Source organism: Schistocerca nitens, chromosome 2 (genome assembly GCF_023898315.1).
Source record: "Schistocerca nitens isolate TAMUIC-IGC-003100 chromosome 2, iqSchNite1.1, whole genome shotgun sequence".
Lineage (NCBI taxonomy): Eukaryota > Metazoa > Arthropoda > Insecta > Orthoptera > Acrididae > Schistocerca > Schistocerca nitens.
In genome coordinates, this window is record NC_064615.1 from 680058675 (window position 1) to 680080592 (window position 21918).

The 21918-nt window shown below is 40.0% G+C and overlaps 1 protein-coding gene and 1 long non-coding RNA gene across 2 annotated transcripts in view; one reads left to right on the forward strand and one right to left on the reverse strand.

Annotated features, from left to right (window-relative positions):
* The window catches only part of LOC126236813 (unconventional myosin-XV), a 498803-nt gene that overhangs the window by 473848 nt on the left and 3037 nt on the right, over positions 1-21918 (forward strand). The window contains exons 53-55 of the mRNA XM_049946408.1: positions 1578-1733; positions 7871-8075; positions 21754-21887. Coding sequence (XP_049802365.1) covers positions 1578-1733; positions 7871-8075; positions 21754-21887 — 495 coding nt within the window. The remainder of the gene's footprint in view (positions 1-1577; positions 1734-7870; positions 8076-21753; positions 21888-21918) is intronic.
* LOC126236814 (uncharacterized) overlaps positions 1-21918 on the reverse strand; it is a 67020-nt gene that overhangs the window by 35147 nt on the left and 9955 nt on the right. The window contains exon 2 of the long non-coding RNA XR_007544986.1: positions 10283-10350. This is a non-coding gene — a long non-coding RNA (uncharacterized LOC126236814). The remainder of the gene's footprint in view (positions 1-10282; positions 10351-21918) is intronic.

A 21918-nucleotide genomic window follows, 5' to 3' on the forward strand; every position in this document is an offset into this window, starting at 1 on the left:
TCTTGCAGCACTCCCCATTATGGCATCAAATTCTCTGAGAAAACGTAAAAATATATCACTCGTCATCCATGCCTTGGCATTGTTTGTATATTTGCATGGGAACGTGGAAATGTTTTTGAAGCACCTCGGAGTTTTTGGCTTCCCGATAACCAAAGGTTTCAGTTTTTCACTGTCATCGGCATTTGTACACAACAAAATGGTAAGACATTTCTTGCTCTTCTTACCGCCATGGCAATTTTCCCCACAAAAAGTAAATGTCTTATCCAGCATTAAACTGAAAAACATGCCGGTTTCGTCAGTGTTATAAATGTCACGCAGTTTGTAGCCATGTATCAGATTAGGGAGAGTCTGCATCCACTGAGTTACAGTTGGTTCGTCCACACTTTTACTTTCTCCACATTCTGCTTTGTATACAACACCATGATGCTGTCAAAATTTATTAATCCATCCATTGGACGCCGTAAAATTTTCCATTCCTAACTGCAGTGATATTTGAAGCACCTTCTCCTTAAGAATAGCTAAGTTTATAGGAATGTTTGCAGTGCGTGCTTGCCGAAACCAAGTTAATAAAACTTCCTCCATTTCATTGTAAGTCGATGGTTTCACATGCATACGTTTCGAATTTCCACAATTCTCAAACCCTTTCATTATCGACAATCTGTTTCCATAGTAGTGTTGAGTGTTGAGGGGACCAGTTCAAATTGCTTAGCTAGCTCCACGTGACTCACACAAGGAGATGCCTCCACTTTTTTAATAACAGAAAACTTCTCTTCCAGAGAAATGTTCTTCCACTTTTCACTCATGTACACTGATGAAAGCTTTTTTTTTTTAAAAAAAAAAAAAAAAGGTTATATCGAAGACACACTCTCACTAGACACACAAACTGTTTGCTGCCCAGCTCACACAACACGCTATGAATCCAAAGCATTGACTGAAATGGCACCAAAAAGATTGCAAGCAGAATGTGCGTCACATGTCGTGACCGGGTTCTGCCACTGACCTATGAAATACACTGAGCGCGGGCTTTCTTGTGAATCCACAGAACAGAAAACTGTGTGTCTACATCCAGTCACTTAAACGTTATAAAGAGGTGAATAATTGACGAGGGTTCCAAAAATATGAGCATTGCATGGAGGAAATTGTAATATAGAGGAAACTCAGTAAAGAGGAAAATTTAACATTGTTTATATGGGCTTTTAGTCGGGACCAAAAAAAATAGATGTAATATAGAGGAAAACATTATATGGAGGAACGTTATAAAGAGGTTTCACTGTATATGCTATTTGAAACAGTTGTAAAAATGTAAAATATTTAAATGCAGTATGGTCAAACACACCCAGAAGACTTTTTAAAACAGAAAGTGTTCATGCATATTATCCATATCACCCAATTTTATTTTGTCAGTTTTTGTTCTTGTAGATATTTTCATAGAAATGCATAAAAGTGCATTCAGTGGTTTTTTTTTTTTTTTTTTTTTTTTTTTTTTTTTTTTTTTTTTTTTTTTTGGCTAATTGTGATATTGTTGAAAATAGGCTTAGGCATTTTAATAATGTTTCTATTGTTTGTGATTCTTCCAGGTTTTTTACTTAATATTTTGCCGGTCTGTGTGGCATTTCCCTCTACGGCTTGACTCCCATCTTTATATAGAAGTGGTTTTCAACCAAATAGCACCAGATTATCTAGAAGGACTTTTGTTGGTGATGCCAGGAGAGCAATTGGAGCAAGATGTCATTGTGAGTAATTTTAATTCTACTGGTAATGTAAGTGTATGTAATTTAGAGGGGACAGAGAAAGGATCTCTGTGTAGACCTATTTGGAAGTTACAGTGAGCGCACTATTGATCATGGGTTTCAATATTTTCCAAATTACATATTTTTGTTTTCACACACGAGTATCTGTCACGTGCTCTGACCTCTTTTACCCACTGCCCAACTCATCTTTCTCATTGTTGGCAACTAAAAGTAAGAAAAAATTGGATTTTGAACCCTCTCTTGGTCTTCTAAGGAGTTTCTGCTCAAAACACTCAGATGTGAGGTAAGAAGTTTGTCAAGAATGAAACATAGTAAATGTGAAAAATATTTGAAGCATCTGTTCACTTTATCAGCCAGCAAAATAGGAACAACTGCAACTAGCTGATGGATATGCCAGCTGAAAAATATTAGTGCAAGTTTTAAGAATTGCTTTCACCCAGATTAAATGATGAAATATGAGAAAGAAAAGATATCATTGTATTCATATGAAGGAAAGGATAATTTTGTTTAAAACCCCATGTTAAACGGTGCACAAAATACAGGAAAAGATTAGAAAATATCAATGTACTGAGAACCAAATGTCAAATTACGGAGTATTTTTAATAATTTTCTGTTTGTAGTTGATACGTGAAATATGAAATAAAAAGTAAAAGAATTATATTTCATGTATTAACATGATGAAGCTGGAAATGATTAAAATATTCATAAGGAATATGAAAAGAAAGAGAAAGAGTTGAGAGCAAGAAGAAGGGTCAAAACAGTATAACAGTGTTATGAAAAGAATAGATTGCTAATCACCATATAGCATAGATGTTGAGTCGTAGACATGTACAACTACAAGTCTACTAAACACGTAAGCTTTCAGCCAGAAGGCCTTCTTCTGAAATATATATACACACACATTCACACAAACACAGCTCACACAAACATGACCACTATCTCTGGTTGCGAGGGCCAGACTGTGAGCAACTGTGCATGATGGGATAAGCAGTTTGGGTAGTGCAGGTAAGGAGGAGGTGGGGTGAAGAGGGGGAGGGAGAGCAGGGTACAAATGGGGGATGGTAAAGTGCTGTTTGTGGGAGCATACAAGGACAAGGTGGAGCTAAGATAGAGCAGCTAGGTGCGGTGGGAGGTTAGACAGTAATCAGGGGTTTGGGGGGAGGGGTGGAGGGCAGTGGGAAAGGAGAAGTAAATAGACTGTGTGTGCTCTTGTGAAATAGAAGGCTGTGGAATGGGGACAGGGAATGAGATTGGTGGATGAAGGACAATGATGAACAAAGGTTGTAGCTAGGATTGTTATGGAAATGTAGGATATATTGCAGGGAGAGTTCCCACGTGCGCTATTTATTAAAGCTAACATTGGTAGGAAGGGTTCAGATGGTACAGGTTGTGAAGCAGTTATTGAAATGAAGAACGTTGCATTGGGCAGCATGCTCAGCAACGAGGTGGTCCAGCTGTTTCTTGGCCTCAGTTTGTCGGTGGCCATGCATGGGGACAGACAGCTTATTGATAGTCATGCACATGCAGAATGAAGCACAGTGTTTACAGCTTAGCTTGTGGATCACATGACTGGTTTCACTGGTAACCCTGCCTTTGATGGGATAGGTGCTGCTTGTGACTGGACTGGAGGAGGTGGTGGTGGTGGGATGATGTATGGGTCAAGTCTTGCATCTAAGTCTATTACAGGGATATGAGCAATGATGCAAGAGGTTGGGAGCAGGGGACAAGGATATTGTGTAAGTTCTATGGTTGACAGAATACCACTGTGGGAAGGGAGTGGGGCGAACAGTGAATAGAACATTCCTCATTTCAGGGCACAACAAGAGGTAGATGAAACTCTGGCAGAGGAGGTGATTCAGTGCTCCAGTCCTGAGTGGCATTGAGTCACGAGGAAAAGCTCCTCTGTGAGCAGACGGTAGGATTTTAGGAGGTGGTGGGTGACTGGAGAGAAAAGCCATGGGAGATCTGTTTCTGTACAAGGTTCTCAGTGAGACCTGTGGTATATTTCAAGATGGACTGCTTGTCATTACAGAGGCAATGGCCATGGGCAGCTAGGTTGTATTGAAGGGACTTCTTGATATGGAGTGGTGGCAGCTGCCTAAGTGGAGGTGGTTGGTAGGTTTGATATGGATGGAAGTACTGATGTAGCCATCTTTGAGATGGAGGTAAACATCGAGGAAGATGGCCTGTTGGATTGAGGGGGACCAGGTGAAGCCAGTGGGGGAGAAAGTGTTGAGGTTGTGGAGGAATGTGGATAAGGTGTCCTCACCCTCAATCCAGATCATGAAGATATCACCAATGAATCTGAACCAGGTGAGGGGTTTGGGATTCTGGGTGGCTAGGAAGGTTTCTTTCTAGATGGGCCATGAATAGATTAGCATAGGGTGGTGCATGTGGGTGCCCATTGCCATGCCCTGGATTTGTTTGTAGATGATGCCTTCAAAGGAGAAGTACTTTTGGGTAAGGATTTAGTTGGTTGTGGTGACCTGGGTGGAAGTTGTAGGTTTGGAATCCATAGGGCATTGGGAAAGGTAGTGCTCAATAGTGGCTAGGCCATGGCATTAGGAATGTAAATGGAGGTGGCATCAATAGTGACAAGCAGGGCACCATGTGCTAAAGGAACGGGAACAGTGGAGAGTCGGTGGAGGAAATGGTTGGTATCTTTTACATAGGAGGGTAGGTTGTAGGTAATAAGCTAGAGGTGTTGCTGTACGAGAGCAGTGGTTCTCTCAGTGGAGGCACAGTAACCAGCCACAATAGGGCATTCTTGGTGCTTTGGTTTATGGGCTTATGGAAGCATATAGCAAGACCTGTTCCGTACATCCTCCCACAACCACCTACTCTAATCCAGTCATGCCACCACTAACTCTAGTCCAGTCACAAGCATCTCCTATCCCATCAAAGGCAGGGCTACCTGTGAAACTAACTGCAACCACTATGCTTCATTCTATGTGGGCATGATTACCTACATGCAGTCTGTCCACGTGAATGGCCACCAACAAATTGTGACCAAGAAACAGCTGAACCAGTTGCTGAGCATGCTGCCCAATGCGATGTTCTTCACGTCAGTGACTGCTTCGCAGTCTGTGCCACCTAGATCTTTCCTATCAACACCAGCTTTTCTGAATTGCAGAGGTGGGAATTTTCTCTGCAATACACCCTACATTACCATAACCCTCCTGGCTTCAAACTTGGTTAGTCATTGTCCTTCACCCACCTATTTCCTTCACTGTTCCCACTACACTGCCTCCTCTGTTTCACAAGTGCATCCATAGTCCTTTTACTTCTCTCATTTTCTGATCCCCCCACCCCTACCTTCCTCTAACCTCCCAACTGCACCTAGCTGCCCTACCCTCCCTCCACCTCCTCCCACAAACAGCACTTTACCGTCCTCCACCCGTACCTTGCTCTTCTGCCTTCCCACCCCAGCCTCCTCCTTACCCCCACCTCCAAGATTGCTTCTCACATCATGTGCAGTTACTCGCAGTCTGGCCAAAGCAGGCAGAGGCAGTGGTCGTCTTTGTGTGAGCAGTGTTTGCATGAATATGTGTGTTTATCTTGTCTATTTCATAAGAACGTTTTGTGGCCAAAAGCTTACATGTTTAGTAGTCTTTTTGTTTTTTGTCTGTGACTCAATGTCTCTGCTATATGGTGAGCAGCAGTGTATTCTTTTCATGATATTGTCATTATTCCGTCCAGGATTTTCCATCACTTAATATAACAATACATGTGTATAAATGTGCAAAATGAAATAACAATGGAGAGCAGAAGCAGGATAAGAACGAAAATGAATAATTTAAATATGACAAAGAAGATAGCAGGTGAAAAACTAAGGATGAAGAGACAAAAGTAAAGTGGTACCGTGAGCATTGCACCTGTTGGAAAGCCAGTTCCAAGTTTTTGAGTTTGAAAGCTCTGGTCTTTAAAGTGCAAATTCAAAGGACTCAAAATACTGTTCCATATACTCTGTTGCAGTTCAATGAAATCTCATCAGAAACTGAGGGGTTGGGTGTGTGGTAGTGGCAGAACATATAAAGCATTTTTTCCTTAGCATCACGCAAATGGATGAGAGTCGAGAGATAAAATGATGTTGTATGTGGTACTATAGAGGCTAACAGGTATGTTGTATAGCTTAGATGGATAACAAAAAGTTGGCACATGAAATTTCAGGGAAGATTTATTATGGAATCAGTTTAGTTTCAAGGGGAAGAAAGTTAGGATGAGGAATGCAGTCAACCATATCTTGTTTCAGGGAACCATCTTGGCATTAATTTCAACTGGTTTCAGGAACCTCAAAACCAGATAGCTGAAAGGGAATTTGAAATCTGTTGATGATTTTGGAATAACTTCTGATTTAAATGATTTAAGTCCATGTGTTTTGTGGGAAATTGAACTGTTGTGGTGTTGATTCTCTCTTTTAATGTATCAGCAGCATTGCAGCATGGCTGGTAACGTATGTTTATGACGATCGTTTGCTATAGCATAAATATCACATGTGGATGACAAGATTTTGCAAAAGCACCTTGCAAATTCGCTCACGTTCAGATCTGGTACTTATTTATAATAATGAATATGAATTTAATTTAAACCTGTTGAAGAGTTCAAATTTGCTAACACTTGCAGTGACCAGAAATGCGCGACATGCCCCCGCTGCCCCTTCTCACCCCCATGCCTCTGCCATAGCAAAGAATATAATTATATCTCTGCCCACAGAGCATTGTGACCTCTTTTCACATTGCACTTGATTTCTTGATCAGTATATCATCAATAGAAAGAAAATTAAATACATTGTCTTTGAAATTGCTGACATACTTTTATTTTGGTTCTGGGGGTTTTTACTTGGAAAGGGGTCACATATTCAGAAAGGTTGAAAAACACTGTCTTAAGGTATTGTTGCTAAACTCCACGAAAAAGATCCAATTCAAAATAAAAAAAAAAATGATCTCCTTTCACACAAAATTATTGTGGATTAGAAGTGAATTGCTATGGTGTAAGCATAACTACCTTCCCAAACTTCTCAACCTTTCTCTATCACATTTTCTGTAAACCATCAGGTTGACACACCCAAATGTTATGATGTACATAAACACAACACAAGAAACAAGCACAGTTATTACAGACAGAAGTAAAAGTAACAGACCTCAGACCACATATCACTGGCTCAATGTAATACTACAAACTGCAAGAATCCATAAGAGCACACACTGGAGGTCTATTTAAAAGAAAAATAATATGTTTTCTTATAAACAAATATGTGTATTCTAAGCTGTATCTGTTATGTATTAACCTTTCTAAATAAATATGTTGTGTACTAAACCTTTGTTCACAAATATGAATGTCTGTATTCTATCATATATAGTGATTAGCTCTAACAATTAATATTGCATTTCTGAGAATTTATGTCACTACTTAAAAGTCATCTGGATCCACCATACCAACACAGAGAGTAACAAACTTAAGAAGGAAACTGATTTTCCAACAGATACTGGAACCTTAGTATCTACCATCTCCTAAGTGATCTGTTTTTTTTTTTTTTTTTTTTTTTTAATTTTTGCAACATTCACCCTCATCTTCGACTTATAAACACCAAACAATTGATTGAGAACTATGAGTCTGATTCTTTGATATTGATCTAGTGTTACTTCCTACTGTCTCCTGTGTCCATGTGTATCTTTATGTTGGGTTTGGGGCATCATTTCATTACCTCCAGCACCTTTACAAGTTCCCATTCTTATTCCTGTTTCCGATCTACAACTTGACGAAGAATTTTTAATACATGTGTTGATTTCACTTTTTTTTATCTTCAATCTTTCATTGTTATATTGTTTTACAATACCTTATTACTCTCCAGATTACCCATGGCTATAGAAGATAGTGTACAGAACTTCTGGCTATCTTTTGAATAAAATCATTTTGGGTATATTTTGTAGCTGTCATATTCATCACTGAAGTAATATTTAAGACTATATTCTGGCTAATAAGCAAGTAGATAAATACACAAAGTATTATGTTTAGTGTGAATTATTTAGATCAGAGAAAGAATGGGTACATTACCATAAGAACATGTGTTTTTCTGTAAAAGGCATAAGTAAAAATGAGTGATTTTCGTTTGCCCTTAGTATGACATTGCTAAGATGGCTGCATTACTGCATCGTGCTGCTGACATGACACATCTGCCAACAATGAAAGAAACGAAGTTCTTGTTACCAAAGCCTGCCTTATCAGTACGTGATGTGAAACCAGCTCAATGGGTAAACATGGTGCAGAGCAACTGGCATGATGTCCAAGGACTGTCTACAATACAGGCCAAAGCACAAGTATTAGGTAAGTGCTGCTTCATTTATGTCTTATATATTCTGTGTGTTTAACTTGTGTTATAAGTGACAACCCATTTTGCAAAACTTGCATTATTCTTCTACATATGTATGTAAAGAGGGCAGTGTGTATAGGTGTACATGGTTTTAATGCCAAAATGGATTGACATGATGCACACAAAAATGTAGGAAGATAGGATGTAAGAAGTGCAAAAGTCAAATCTCAGAGCTTACTGAATGCATTTAAAATTTATTGTGTTTAATCAACAATGTCAAGAGAGAGACTAACAGACTAACAGCCTGAAGTATGAAAATATGCATTAGATGTCAAAACAAAACATCCATGAACTGACACAAGATGGTTCCGATAATCATCAAAACAGAAATGTCATCTGCAGTAAGTGAAACAAGGTTTATTAGTGTGAACAAATAATAAATAATGCATAGTGATAAATATATTTATACTTTAACAAACAAAGTAAAGGTCATGTGAAGTGTTATAAAAACAGAAATTGGTGAAAACAGAGCAACATGTAAATATCAGTATCACAAGAAAATAAAGAAGTAACAAACCCCTTAGAAGTAGCTTACATATTTAATGCCTTTTTACAGGCATTTTTGATAACATTTCTTGTGGAGAAGTACAGTGGTCTGACTAAAATACTTTAAAAATAGATTAAAATCTGTCTTGACTGCAATAAAATATTTATTTGCAGTGGTTACCAGTTTTAATCAGAATATGGCCAGCTTCAGACCATTTATACCACGATGGTAGGCAGTGGCAGTGAACAAAGCACGTGTTGTGGCTCCACAAATGTTAGTGTAAAATGGAGTAAGCATAAAGAACACCTTAATGCAAAATTGAGCAGGTGACATTCACTGCCACTCCCTACCATCATGGTGTAAATGGTCTGAGGATGTTATAATCTGACCAAAACTGGTAACCAGTGCAAAAAAATATCTTTTCACGGCCAAGACTGTTTTTAATCAATTTTTAAAGTTTTTTATGGGCATTGCAGAGAATCTGGTAAAATCAAACATAAATAAGAATACCCATTCTAATAAATATAAAGTAAGCGTCTGTTGTAGGTCAACATACCGTACATCAGCACTGTCACACAAGGTGAAGTAGCAAAAGCAATAAAAAGACTAAAAACTCCAACTCTGCAGGCATTGACGGTGTCTCTGCACAATATTACCTAAAAGTGCTGAAAACAAGTTGAATTACTTAAACACTTATGTGACTTCTCAGTTCAAGCAGGCTTTCCCTGATGTACTGAAAACATCTGAAGTAATTCCAATATATAATAATGTGGAAGGGATAATGTAAATAACTACAGGCCCACCACAATTTTCTCTTCCATTTCAGAAATATTAGAAAAAGTTATGTATGACAAACTTAGCGATTTTGTAAATAAAAGCAAACTCCTATGTAATGAATAAAACAAATACAGAAATAAGACGTCAACAACAACTGCCATTTACGACTGCATAAATTGCATACTAAGCCTGATGGACAAGAAAGAGGATTCAAAAAGAGTATTTACTGACCTATCAAAAGCTTCGACATGGTTGATTGTAAGAGTCTGCTGTCAAAGCTTGTAAAGTATGATAATCAATGTCTGTCTAACAGTTGGATCATTGTCTCCTGAACATTTATAAGCCAGCAATGAGCATGAGGTTCACTAATGCCAACCTTAAAATTACTTTCAACACTTGACACAGTATAATGTAATCATACATGGCCTACTCCAAGGATAACTAATGAGAACACTTCTGAGCCTTTTATTCATTAATTATCTAAGCTTAAATGTGTATGCTCATAAAACAGACATATTTGCAGATGACACCAAAATGCTATTAAAAGGGGGAAGAAAGAAATAATTACAGCAATGAGTAATGTCACAGAACAAGTTAGCAGTTGGGCACAGAAAATCAGCTTTCAACAAACGAACAACGCTAGTGCAGTAAAATATCATGATGCTCTGAACAAAGATATGTACATCACATTTCTGTCCATCAATGCTGAACCACTTGGTAACAATACAGAAACCAACTTCTTAGGATTATGGCTGCAAAAGAACGTAAAATGGAAAAAGCATATACAATATCTTAACTCAAAATTGAGCAAGACCTGCTACCCTCTTTGTTCATTAAACTCTTGCTGTCATGAGAAAAGAAGTAAAGAAAGTATATCTTCCCTTCTTTCACTCTCACCTTAAACATGGGGTCACATTTTGGGGAAATGCTAAAGCAGCTATCAGCACATTCAAACCAAAACCAAACTGCAAAAAAAAAGTGCTATTAGTGTTCCAGTATTTTACTTTTACCATGTATATACATTATGGGAACCTTTGTATTCTTTAAAATAAGTGTAATAGTTAAGGACGGTAGATTCCAAATAAAATTTGTTATTCATAACAGCATTACCAGACTAAACAGAAACGTATATGCAACCCAAATTGATATGTCCTTGTGCCAAAACTATACTTTCCACATGGTGTTCAATTTTGTAACAGACTTCCTGAAAACATAAAAGCAAATACTGAGGTCAAAATCTTTGGAAAATCTTTAAAGTCATATTTACGGCATCCGTGGTATTACTACCTTAAAAGAATGTATGATGTGTATTATATAATTACAGCCAGAACAGAACATAACTGAACTTTTGGATGGGGAATACTGCTATTTATCCAAACATCAAATATTCCAGAATATACTAGCATTACAAATGAAGGACATTTTGAGAACCTTCCAGAAACAATAAATACTGGAAAGCATGGGGTTTGGACTGGCAGGTCGCAGCACATCTGCTACGCCGCACTGCATGCAACACATCTTGCGGCATTGCTCCCTCATCTGGAGAAACAATGACCCGCTGTTTCAGAAGTTCTCATTGGAACTGACTACAGCATCCTGGATTTAAATCTTGTTAATAGGCCTCTGTATGCCAGCACTGACGGATCCTCACACACTGGTTGCGTTGTCACATTCTTGTCACTATGTCAAGCTTAGATGGCAGCCCCGCCCATTGAAGCTTTGCGATCGTTGAGTGGGTCTTCAGTTTCCTTGAGTCTCCCATCATTGATCTGTGCCTCTGAAATGTTGTAGGGCTTCATACGAAGGACATGGACGATGTCTGTGAACTTTTGCCTTCGTGATGAAGAACCATAATCCTCAACTTCATATATGATGGCCAACAAGCAAGGAGGGCGTGATGCAGCCTAAAGTAGTGCTTAGTAACTTATCTGATAGTCGCACTTTCTAAACATGTTTAAAAATTCATACCAAGTCTCCCAGGATGGGTCTCATTGGCCACTGCTTGGTGTTACAGTGCTTTTGGTCTGTCTCCTGGGCATCCAGTTCTGTATGCAAGCCAGCCATTTTAGTTCTTCGGTCCTTCTGATGAAGTGTTACAGGTAGTCATCGTGAGTTTTTGTCCATTTCAAAAGGGAACAGTGTGTCCATTGTCGTATCGGCATCGTGACCATGGAGCAAAAGACCAGTGTGAAGTGCGTAGTATTTCATGTCGCTGTTTTGTATGTGTATGTAACATGGGGCAGCATTGTCTCTCAGTCACTGTTCAACGTCAACATACATTGAGAGTATATTTGCCATCGTCTTATTAAAGTGCTTTGTGAGACAATATGTTCATGAGTGGGATGCAGTTGTCATCCTTTGGGTGATGATGCAACAAGAAAACTTTTTCATGATCAGTGATTGTCGCACAGGGTGCTCCATGCTTCAAAATGATGTCTTCTGCAACGAACCTCACAATTTCCAGAGCTTCCGCAGTTGGCAGTGCTTTCTTGACAGATTAGTGGCAGAGGTAGCCAGTGCAGATTATCACCCATCATTTCCTGTTTTTGGACTGTGGGAACCTCAAAAAGAGGTCAATTTCAACTTGATTGAATGGCACTGCTATAGGTGGAATTGGTACCAAATACTCTGGAGGTAACTGTGGAACATACTTCTGCTGCTGGCATTCTTTACAGTGGCTCACATAGTGTCTAACAGATTGGTGGAGGCTTAGCCAGTGATACCTGTGCATAATTCTGTCTAGAGTCATCACAAGTCCAGAGGACCAGATGTTGTAACATTGCGGAAAAACTTCAGGACAGTTGGCCTTAGATAAGCTGGGATAGTGTGCAACCATTTCTGCCCCATTGGATCATAGTTCCTCATATACAATATTCCATTTATTAATTGGAAGTCTCCTTTGGTTGGTTCCTCATTCTTAGGGCTTCTATGGTTTTCAGCAATGCTGGATCTGCCCTCTGTCCAGCAATAATGTAACTTAAATGCAACAGTGACTAAGATTTCATCCATAATGCTGCATTCCACTACAGGATTCCTGGAAAGGCGGTTGGCATCCCTGTGTCAGCGTTTGTTATTGTATACCAGTGTAACATCATAGTCCATGAGCCTCAGTGTTTATCTTGCCAGTTGATCAGACATACCCTGAAGTTAGTCAGCGAGCATAGAGAATAGTGACTGCCACAACAGTGAATGGTCTCTCAAATAAGTAAAGCTGGAAGTAATTGGTGACCCAAACAACTGTAAGGCAATTTTTCTCAGTTTTGGAGCAGTTTATCTTGTACTTGGAAAGTATTCTGCAAGTGTAAGTGATCACCTTTTCATCGCCTTCCTGAATTTGCACCAGTACAGCACCTGCCCCATGACGTCTAGTGTTAGTCTGAAGTTTTGTCTTAGCATTCTTGCCATACATTGCTAGTACTGGAGAAGATCTTAGTGCCTCCTTAACAACAAGGAAAATCTTTGTTGCACCTCATTCAAGAAGAATTTGGCACCGCCCTGCAGTACTTCTTGTACAGGACACACATCTTGATACAGAAGTCCTGAACTTCTTGTATGGGACACACACGTTGGTACAGAAGTCCTGAATGGATCAACAGTAGTATGAGCACATTCCAGAAAAAATTCTCACATTAGGAATATGCCAAGGAGCTGGAGAAGCTGCAACTGCTCTTATTTTCTCTTGTTAGGATGAACTCCATCGCCATTCACTAGTTGCATCAATACTTTAATTTTTTGAGTGGCACACGGGCACTTTTTTGGATTCTGGCAGATGCCTGCAGTTCAAATACACTTCAATACAATTATCAGGTGATTTAGATGTTCTTCAAAGGTCTCTGAAAAAGCAGCAGTGTCATCTGGATCTCAACGACATGTCATTCATTTATAGCCCAATCAACAAAGACCAAAAGAGGTCGAATAGGAGAAAAAACTTGAGTAATCACAAATTTTTGTACAGTAGTATGAGAGAGTGTCATGAACAACGTGCAAAGAATCCCCACCTGTGGGGTGTGAGCATGGTCGTGGGGGGTGTTTAAAGTTCAGTTTTTAGTATCTTTCTTGACTAACTCAAAAACTGTGGCTTGCCGTGAAAATGTGTCCCAGTGCAAAATTAAACTACTTTAAATTTCCTACAAAAAAGTTCATATTCATTTTTTCTCTAGTACTAATAGTTTACATTTTGCAGGGTATGCAGTAATTGCAGATTATTAAAAACAGTTTTAGTGATATAAAATTACTGTATACTATTAAATGAAGTAGGTAAAGAAGAGATATTAAATGTGTGTACCATGTATAGGTGCATTAGAGCTGTATTAAGGGATAAATTGTGGTCTGGGAGTGTAAAAGTGTTGAGGGGATGATGTGGATGGTAGAAGCACAACAGAAGATAGATTGCTGGATTGTGGTTGTGCTCTTCTCACTTTCATAGGCCTGCAAACTGAAGAGTGAATAGGTACTTCCCCCAATATATCTACCCCACTACACCCCAAGAAACAACTACAGGGTGTTTCACAAAATTACACTAACTCTCTGAAGCGCACCTTACAAATCACAGATGGCGCAGTGTACAGACATGCCCAGGGAGATGTTAGCTTTCCACAAAGCGCATTAACACTACATGGAATACAGATATGAATTACTAATAATAATAATAATGAAAGAAACACATATGGACGAAACTACATAAATCTGTGCACACTGTTCTACATTGCTAGAGGAGAAATTGATATTTAGTCTCCTATATGGCAGCTGTAGCATTCTTCTAGAAAAGCAACTTTTCCTATAATGGGTGCTGCTCACTTTTCAGTGTTCAGAGAGGCTGTACTTCCCCAGCATTTTCTGTTCAGTTCTCTTAAGTAAGTAAACAAGATGACTTTACTGAGCTCATGTTTATATATTGGAGTTATTTTTAGTTTGTGAAATGAATACTTATTTGCAGTTGTTAAGCGAGCTGTTGTGTTATGAGCAACATTGGAGCTTTGAGCTGCCTACCACACTGAAGAGCCTACCCCAAGTGTATTATGCTATCAGTATATATTTGATCATGTTAATTTCATTATCTCTGCTATCACTCACTGGAGTACGTTTTATAGCACGAGTGGCATCATAATGCATCTGAAGAGGCCCAGTGGCGTAAACTGTCTCGCTTTGCAAATCAAGTAGGCCTCCTAAATGTTATGTATCTTCAGGTATTTCCACGTAAGTCAAGCAGCACATTACAGCAGATTGCTGCTGCAGAACCGGACATGATCAGTCTTATTCCATCACATGTATTCACACCCATCTTGTAAGATATGCAGTGGATGTGTGGTAAATGACTCCACTTAGTGCACCCACCTCTACAAATGTTAGCAATTCCTGAATGGAAGAGATTTATGCAGTCTATCAGTAGCACAATCAATAAACAGAGAAGTCAGTAACTTTCTGGTCATCCACTCGTGTGACCATAACACAACTGCATGGCTTTACCTTACATTGTTAATATCAGACAGCAGCAGGAGGCCACATTTAGTAATCTAGTTCCTTTCCCCCTACACTACTAAGGTCACTGACAATATCACAGTTGCACTTCTCTGCCATTGTTTATAGTTTCGTAATGTACATTAAATCTCACTTAACAACTGCAAATAAGTACTCTGCTATACCTTTGGGTAGCCAGATATTTGTGTGTACATCGGGACTCCAGAAGAATTGGAGAAATGGAGGAAGCTGCCTGGCAGGAGAACTGCCTGCAGAGAAGTAACTCAGATTAATGGTAGAGGAGCAAAACATGACAGACAAACTGCGGAGTAGATATCAGTCTGGGACAAGAACAAACAACATAGATGACAACAAACGTTCACCACAACGATGACTGCAAGGCCAGGAGCAGTGGACAGACATATCGAAGATGCGACCAAAGAGAGTAACAAGTGACAAGTAAGGTAGTTATCAAACAGTCCTAGTACAGCAAAGACAGATCCAAAAAGATCAAGTGCGAGCACTGAACTAATCAGCTGTGCACTGATTGGCCACTTATACAACAGCCATGTGGAATGCTATGGGCCGCTACATCCATGTGGCGAGATGGTGGTGCTCTAGCCGTGCAAGCACAGTGCTGTGCGGCCATGGTGCCCCATAATGGTCATCTGAGTCCATCTCCTGTGGTGGGCATTCAACCTCTGTGGCAGCCAGTACCAGATACTCATTTAATAAACTGAAAATAACTCCACTATATAAACACAAGATCAGTGAAGTTCTTTTGTCTACTCATATAAGAAAACTGAACATAAAATGCTGGGGAAGTATATAATTTCTGCAGACAGAAAAGTGAGCATCATTTATTATAGGGAAGCTGCCTTTCTTGGAAGAATGCTACAGCTGCCATACAGGATGATGAAGTATCAATTTCTCCTCTAGCAATGTAGAACAATGGGCACAGATTTATGTAGTTTCTACATGCATTTCTTTCATTAGTATTATTAGTAATTCATATCTGTGTTACATGGAGTGTTAATGCATCTTGTGGAAAACAAAATCCCACAGGTGTGCCTGCACACTGCGTTGTCTATGATTCATAAGGTGCACTGCAGAGGGTTATTGTAATTTTGTGAAACACCCCGTAGTTGCTTCTTGTGGCATAGTGGGGTAGATAGAGTGGGGAAGCACCTGCTCACTCTTCAGTTTGCAGACCTATGAAAGAGTGACCTACCTTCCCTCTTGCTTTTTGCCATCAACAAAAGCTTCACATTTAAAATAAGTATCTCCATCGATGACTGAGACTTATCTTTTTGATGACTCTTGGATGTTGTCTTTAATGGCAAACAACCATTCAGAACAATCTTTGTTATGTGTGTGCTCATGGAAATAGATTCATCAATCTTGAGCTTGCAATGCTTGCAAGAAGTCCCACCCAAGACAAATGTTATGACTACAGTCTTATAAAACAACAAATTTGGAGACCTCTGTCTTGTCATTGACAGTTATTCTTCCCATACATGCTCCTGTTGGCTGGATATATTTCCTATCTGTGACTTTAAGCACAATTGCTTTCTTATCAAGAAACATAGTTTTCCGTAGTTGTCAATGATAGGCATTCAGCATTACAGAAAAGGAAGTCCCTGAGATGACTACCACCCAGACAACTTGGCTGTTGATGATGACATCAGGGGGTTTCCTGACTTGTTTGTGTCTGTTGTCCATGGAGGATTTTCAGTGTGGTGGCCTGGCCCTCGTAGATGTATGCCTCGCTTAGTTTATATGAACTCAGCAGCTAGGAAAGTGACTGGACTTCCATATGGCAAGAGGGCATGGCTGTGTTGTATTGATGAGCAACCTTTTTCAGTGTACAGTGACGGGCTTTGTACTGCATGTTGACTATAACCATCTGTGCTTGCCTGTCATGAACAGAAGTGTTACATTGATCAACATATGATGGTATAGTAGTAGTTGAAAACTCATCCTCTTTCTCTGCAGTAGCATACAATGTATCCAGGGAACACACAGTGACAATAAACGCAGTGTGTTGTCCTGTGCCATGTTTGTTATTCTGAGGGGCGTTATATTTGGTGGAGAAGTTGGTTATACCTGCATTGGTCAGGTGCCAGGTTGTTGTTTGCTGACTGCAGCCAGAGTTGGTCAAATCCATTCCCCGTGTCGCATTCGACTGGTGGTTGAAATTGGTGATAAAGATCAATGCACCTCTTCAACATTCTCTGTAACCTCCTGAGATGTATGGGGCCAACATTATTGTCTGCTATCTCTTGCTTATTCAGTCAAACAGTTGTGGCTGCCGTAAAGTAGTGTAACTCTTTTCTTACAAGCTGGCATATGAGAGAGACGATATCATGGTGGTCTTCTAAAATTGGTGTAGAGACTACTTGTGGGAGTCCTTCATACTTCTTTTGTCTGACTCTGTTTGTTAAATTTCCTCGATGCACTGTCACTTAATTCCTCTGTTGTGACGTCCTTTACCAGAAGAGCTTGGTACATGTCTTCTGTGACTCCTTTCACCAAGTGTGAGATGTCAGTTTTTGTGATATTCATATTCACAATCAGAATTTGGTAATTAAGAGAGTGCATTGACCTCTGTACAGCAACAGGGCAAGGCTATTGCAGATTGTAGAGCAGATTGTGCAATGTATGAAGATGGACTTTGTCCCACAGGTGAGCTATAATTATCTGCAGTTCTGCATTCTGTTCGTACAGTAGTGTCGTTTCCCCATGACGTTGGGCCCTGTTCTTCAATTGTTCTTCTGCTAAGTGTACGTGATGCTGATTGTTGCCAAACGGTTTCTTTAGGTCAGCCTGGAATTTATCCCTGCTGTTGACCTTCTCTTCATTGACCTTGAACTGTTAATAGGATATGCATTCCAAGTGTACACATTTATCAAACGCATCATGTCACCCCACCTTCCGTATTTGACAACTCAGTTGAATGCTTTGAGCCATTTCATCAGGTCCTGACCAGAATCTCTGTAAAACATTGATGGATGGTTGATGTGCAGTTGACTTACTACTGTTTTATTGGCCTCCCGAATATATGGACTGTGGAAATGATATACTGCATGCAGTGCTTGATTTCTGACACTGTTACCTATCAGAGGTTGTTTTTGAAATTTAGACTTGTTCAAACATTATTTTAATGCCTCTCTGAGTATTTTCAAACTATGAATACACATTTGCTTTACATCACTTCAACCACAGCAAAAGTTCTATCACAACACATCTCAAAATTTGTGGTTGTGATGCTTTTTGTCAGAGGTACTAGCATGCTGTACCGGTGTGTACCAGCACAAATCAAGCACTGACAGCATTTATTCTGGTTCCTGTCTGTATAGGCAGTGACTTTCATGTCATCTAATTGTAGCCGTTGATGATGTAGATGCTCTCAAGTATGCGACATCTCCACCGTCGCAGCCAAAATCAAGTAGAGATTTGAAAGCAGGTTCATCAGTGAAGTGCATCACTGAGCTCTGAAGGCATGTTTATTATGAATAGCAATATACTACCAGAAAAGAACTGGGAGGAGAGTGCCGTTATTTATATGAGCATTGAGTATTCCATAATATACAAACATTAGAAACTCCAAGAACCTTCCAGAACTGATAATTACTAAATTAAAAGTAATAGCTGGGAATTGGGTTTGAACTAGCAGCGCACAGCATGCCAGGCAGCGATGCTAACCATATGTCACACTGTATGCGGTACAGCTCACAGCAATATTTAAATGTTTGAAGTGTATTATTTGACAATACTATGAAAAGGATAGTTGCTACTCCTCATATAGTGGAGATGCTGAGTCGCAGATAGGCACAACAAAAACACTGTTGAACAAAGCTTTTCACCAAACAGGCCTTCATCAGAATTTGACAACACACACACACACACACACACACACACACAACGCACACATACATGACCACAGTCGTTGGGTGCCAAGGCCAAGCCCAACTGCATTATTTGTAACTTTAAATATGTGTACATAGAAATCACTTTCACCTCTACACATATAAATTGACTTTTACAATGTCTTATGCATAAGCTGCTTTTGTAAATTACAGGACCAGTAAAAAATACATTACAATACACATCATATGTTGCCTGATATGGTGCCTTGTACTGTTGCTAGTCATTCCCTATCCTGTTTTACATGCTAATGGAGTGAGGGAAAATCTACTCTCTGTATGAGCTCTCTCTCTCACCTTGTCTTCACGTTTGTTTATTGAGATATGTGTTGGTAGCAGTAGCATTGTTCCGCAGTCTGTTGCACATGTCAGTCCTCTAAAGCTTCTTAATAGTGTTTCGTGAGAAGCATATTTTCTTCACTGTAGGAATTCACTCATGAATTCACGAAGTATTTCCATAATATTCATGTGTTGATAATAGATCTAGCAGCACCGCTTTGAATTGTTTTGTGTTCCTTTAACACAAACTGCTGGGAAATCCAAACTCTCAAGTGGTACTCAAGAAAAGATCAGTGAAGTGTTCTTTGCACAGATACCTTTATCGCTGAGTTACACTGTCCTGGAATTCTCCCGGTGACCTAAAGTGAACCATGTACTTTCCCTACAATTGACCTGGCATGCTCGTCCCATTTACATCACTTTGCAACAATCCACCTGCATATTTATTCAACGTGACTGTATCAAGTAGCAAACTGCTGATACTGTATTTGAACTTTATAGGATTCATTTTCCTACTTATTTGCATCAATTTATATTTTTCCACCTTTAGAGCAAACTGCCCTTCATCACACCAAATAAAAATTCTCTCCAAGTTATCTTATATCCTACAGTCACTTAAAGATGACACTGACCTACACACCACAGTATCATCAGCAATCAGTCACAGATTTCTGCTCATGCCATCCATCAGATTGATATGTATTTAGAGAATTTTATAAAGTCTCATCACCAGTTTTGTAAAGGCCTCGTTGCTGATGCTGTGGAGGCTGAGTTGCCAATGTAGTTACAGTAGGCCGAGTTTGTGAGTTCGTGAAATGTCTTCCGTTGCAGTATATCACTAAAAGAATTTCTCCCTGCCACTATTACACAGCTATGCCCCATGGTCAGGTAACAGGACAGGAGAACGAAGATTCTAGAACAATCCAACAAATTAGTAACTTGTCTTTGTGACTAGTAGAATTTGTGTGGTTGTTATATAAGTATTACTCGCAAGCAATCTGTGCAGAATATATCATAATTTTGGATAATTAACATATATTAGTAGCTTATTTAAAATACTGTTAAAGAAGAATATCATAATGTACAACTACTTTTCCTTCGAAGAAAAGGTTTACAAACAAATTCACTGCAAAGCCATGGGCACCCACATCGTACCCTGCTTCAACCTGTTTATGGGTCATCTAGAGGAAACCTTCCTAGCCTCCCAAAATTCCTAACCCATTAGTCTGGTTCAGGGTCAGTGATGATATCCTCATGATCTGGACTCAGGACCAAGACACCCTATCTGCATTCCTCCACAACTCCAACATTTTTTCTCCCATCCACTTCACCTAGTCCTCCTCTATCCAGTGTGCCACCTTCCTGGACATTGACCTCCACCTCTGTGATGGTTCCATCCACATCCCCGCCCACATTAAACCCATTAACCACCAACAGTAACTGCAGTCCCTTACACACCAAAAAATATGTCCCATGTGATGAGAACTCCCTTGCCCAGTATGCTGGAGGTCTCACAAAAGCATTCACAGACAGGCAATACACCCCAAACATAGTCCACAAACAGATTTCCTGTGCCATATTCTTATACACCCCCAACCTTCCCACCACGTCCCAAGAATCATCTACAGAGGAACACCTTCTCGTCTCCCATTAATGCCCTGGACTTACCTATCCTTCATGGGGGCTTTGATTGCCTCACATCCTGCCCAAGATACTTCTCAGCCCTCTTAAAGTGGTGTTCCATTGGCTGCCAATCTACACAATATCGTAGTCCATCCGTGTGCCACTCCCTTTTCCAATCCCTGACCACAGGGATCGTACCCCTGTTGCAGACAAAGGTGCAAGACCTGCCCAATAGCACTTCCTACTCCAGTTCTGTCACAGGCTTAATGTATCCCATGAGAGAATGGGCCACCTGTGAAAGCAGCCACATTATATGCCAATCTGCTACAAAGCCTTTTATGTTGGTGTGACTACTAACCAGCTGTCCATCCGGATGAGCGGCTACAACCAAACTGTTTTCAAGAACAAAGTTGACCACCTGGTGGTAGATCATGCAGATGAGCACAGCATGCAGAATTTTAATGACTGCTTCACAACTCAAGCCATCTGGATCCTTCTCTCTCTCTTAGTTATGCAGGTGGGAGTTGCCCTTACAACACATCCTCCACTCCTGTAATCATCCTGCACTAAGTCTCAGGTAAACCACTGTCCTTGCACCCTCCACCCAACAGTTTCACCTTCATTCATTGTGTCATCCCCTCCCAATTCACATTTCCATGTCGCCTTCGGCATGTGGTGAATCCCCCTGGCCACTACAATCATGCCAGTCCATATACCTGTCGTGTCTCCCTCTTGCATTCCTAGCCAACAAACCTGCCACCTCCCTCCAAGCCCATAGCCACCCACCACAAGTCCCTCTCCCTACCTCCCATTTCCTTCTCCCTCTACCCACCCCACGTGGCAGTTCCCCCGCCACAACCAGTGCACCTGCTGAATAACCACTATAACTCGTCAAAGGAGAACTCAAAGCTAGCAAGTTCCCCCCCCCCCTCCCCCCTGTTGTGTGTGCCTATCAACAACTCAATACTTCTGCTTTTCAGTGGATGGTCTCCTTTAATCCTAAAGTATTTACATTGTACAAGAACTTTGCTACAACACTTATATTGCTATTCCATTTTATAATAAATATTCTTTATTTTACAGACATTTTATCTAAATGGCCATTGTTTGGATCTAGTTTCTTTGCTGTAAAGCGTGTATCAGATCCAAAAGAGCGTTCAGAGCACATTTTGGCCCTTAATAGACATGGTGTCCATTTCATTGATCTGGTGACACACGTAAGTATGAATGTGATTTAACATTATTGTA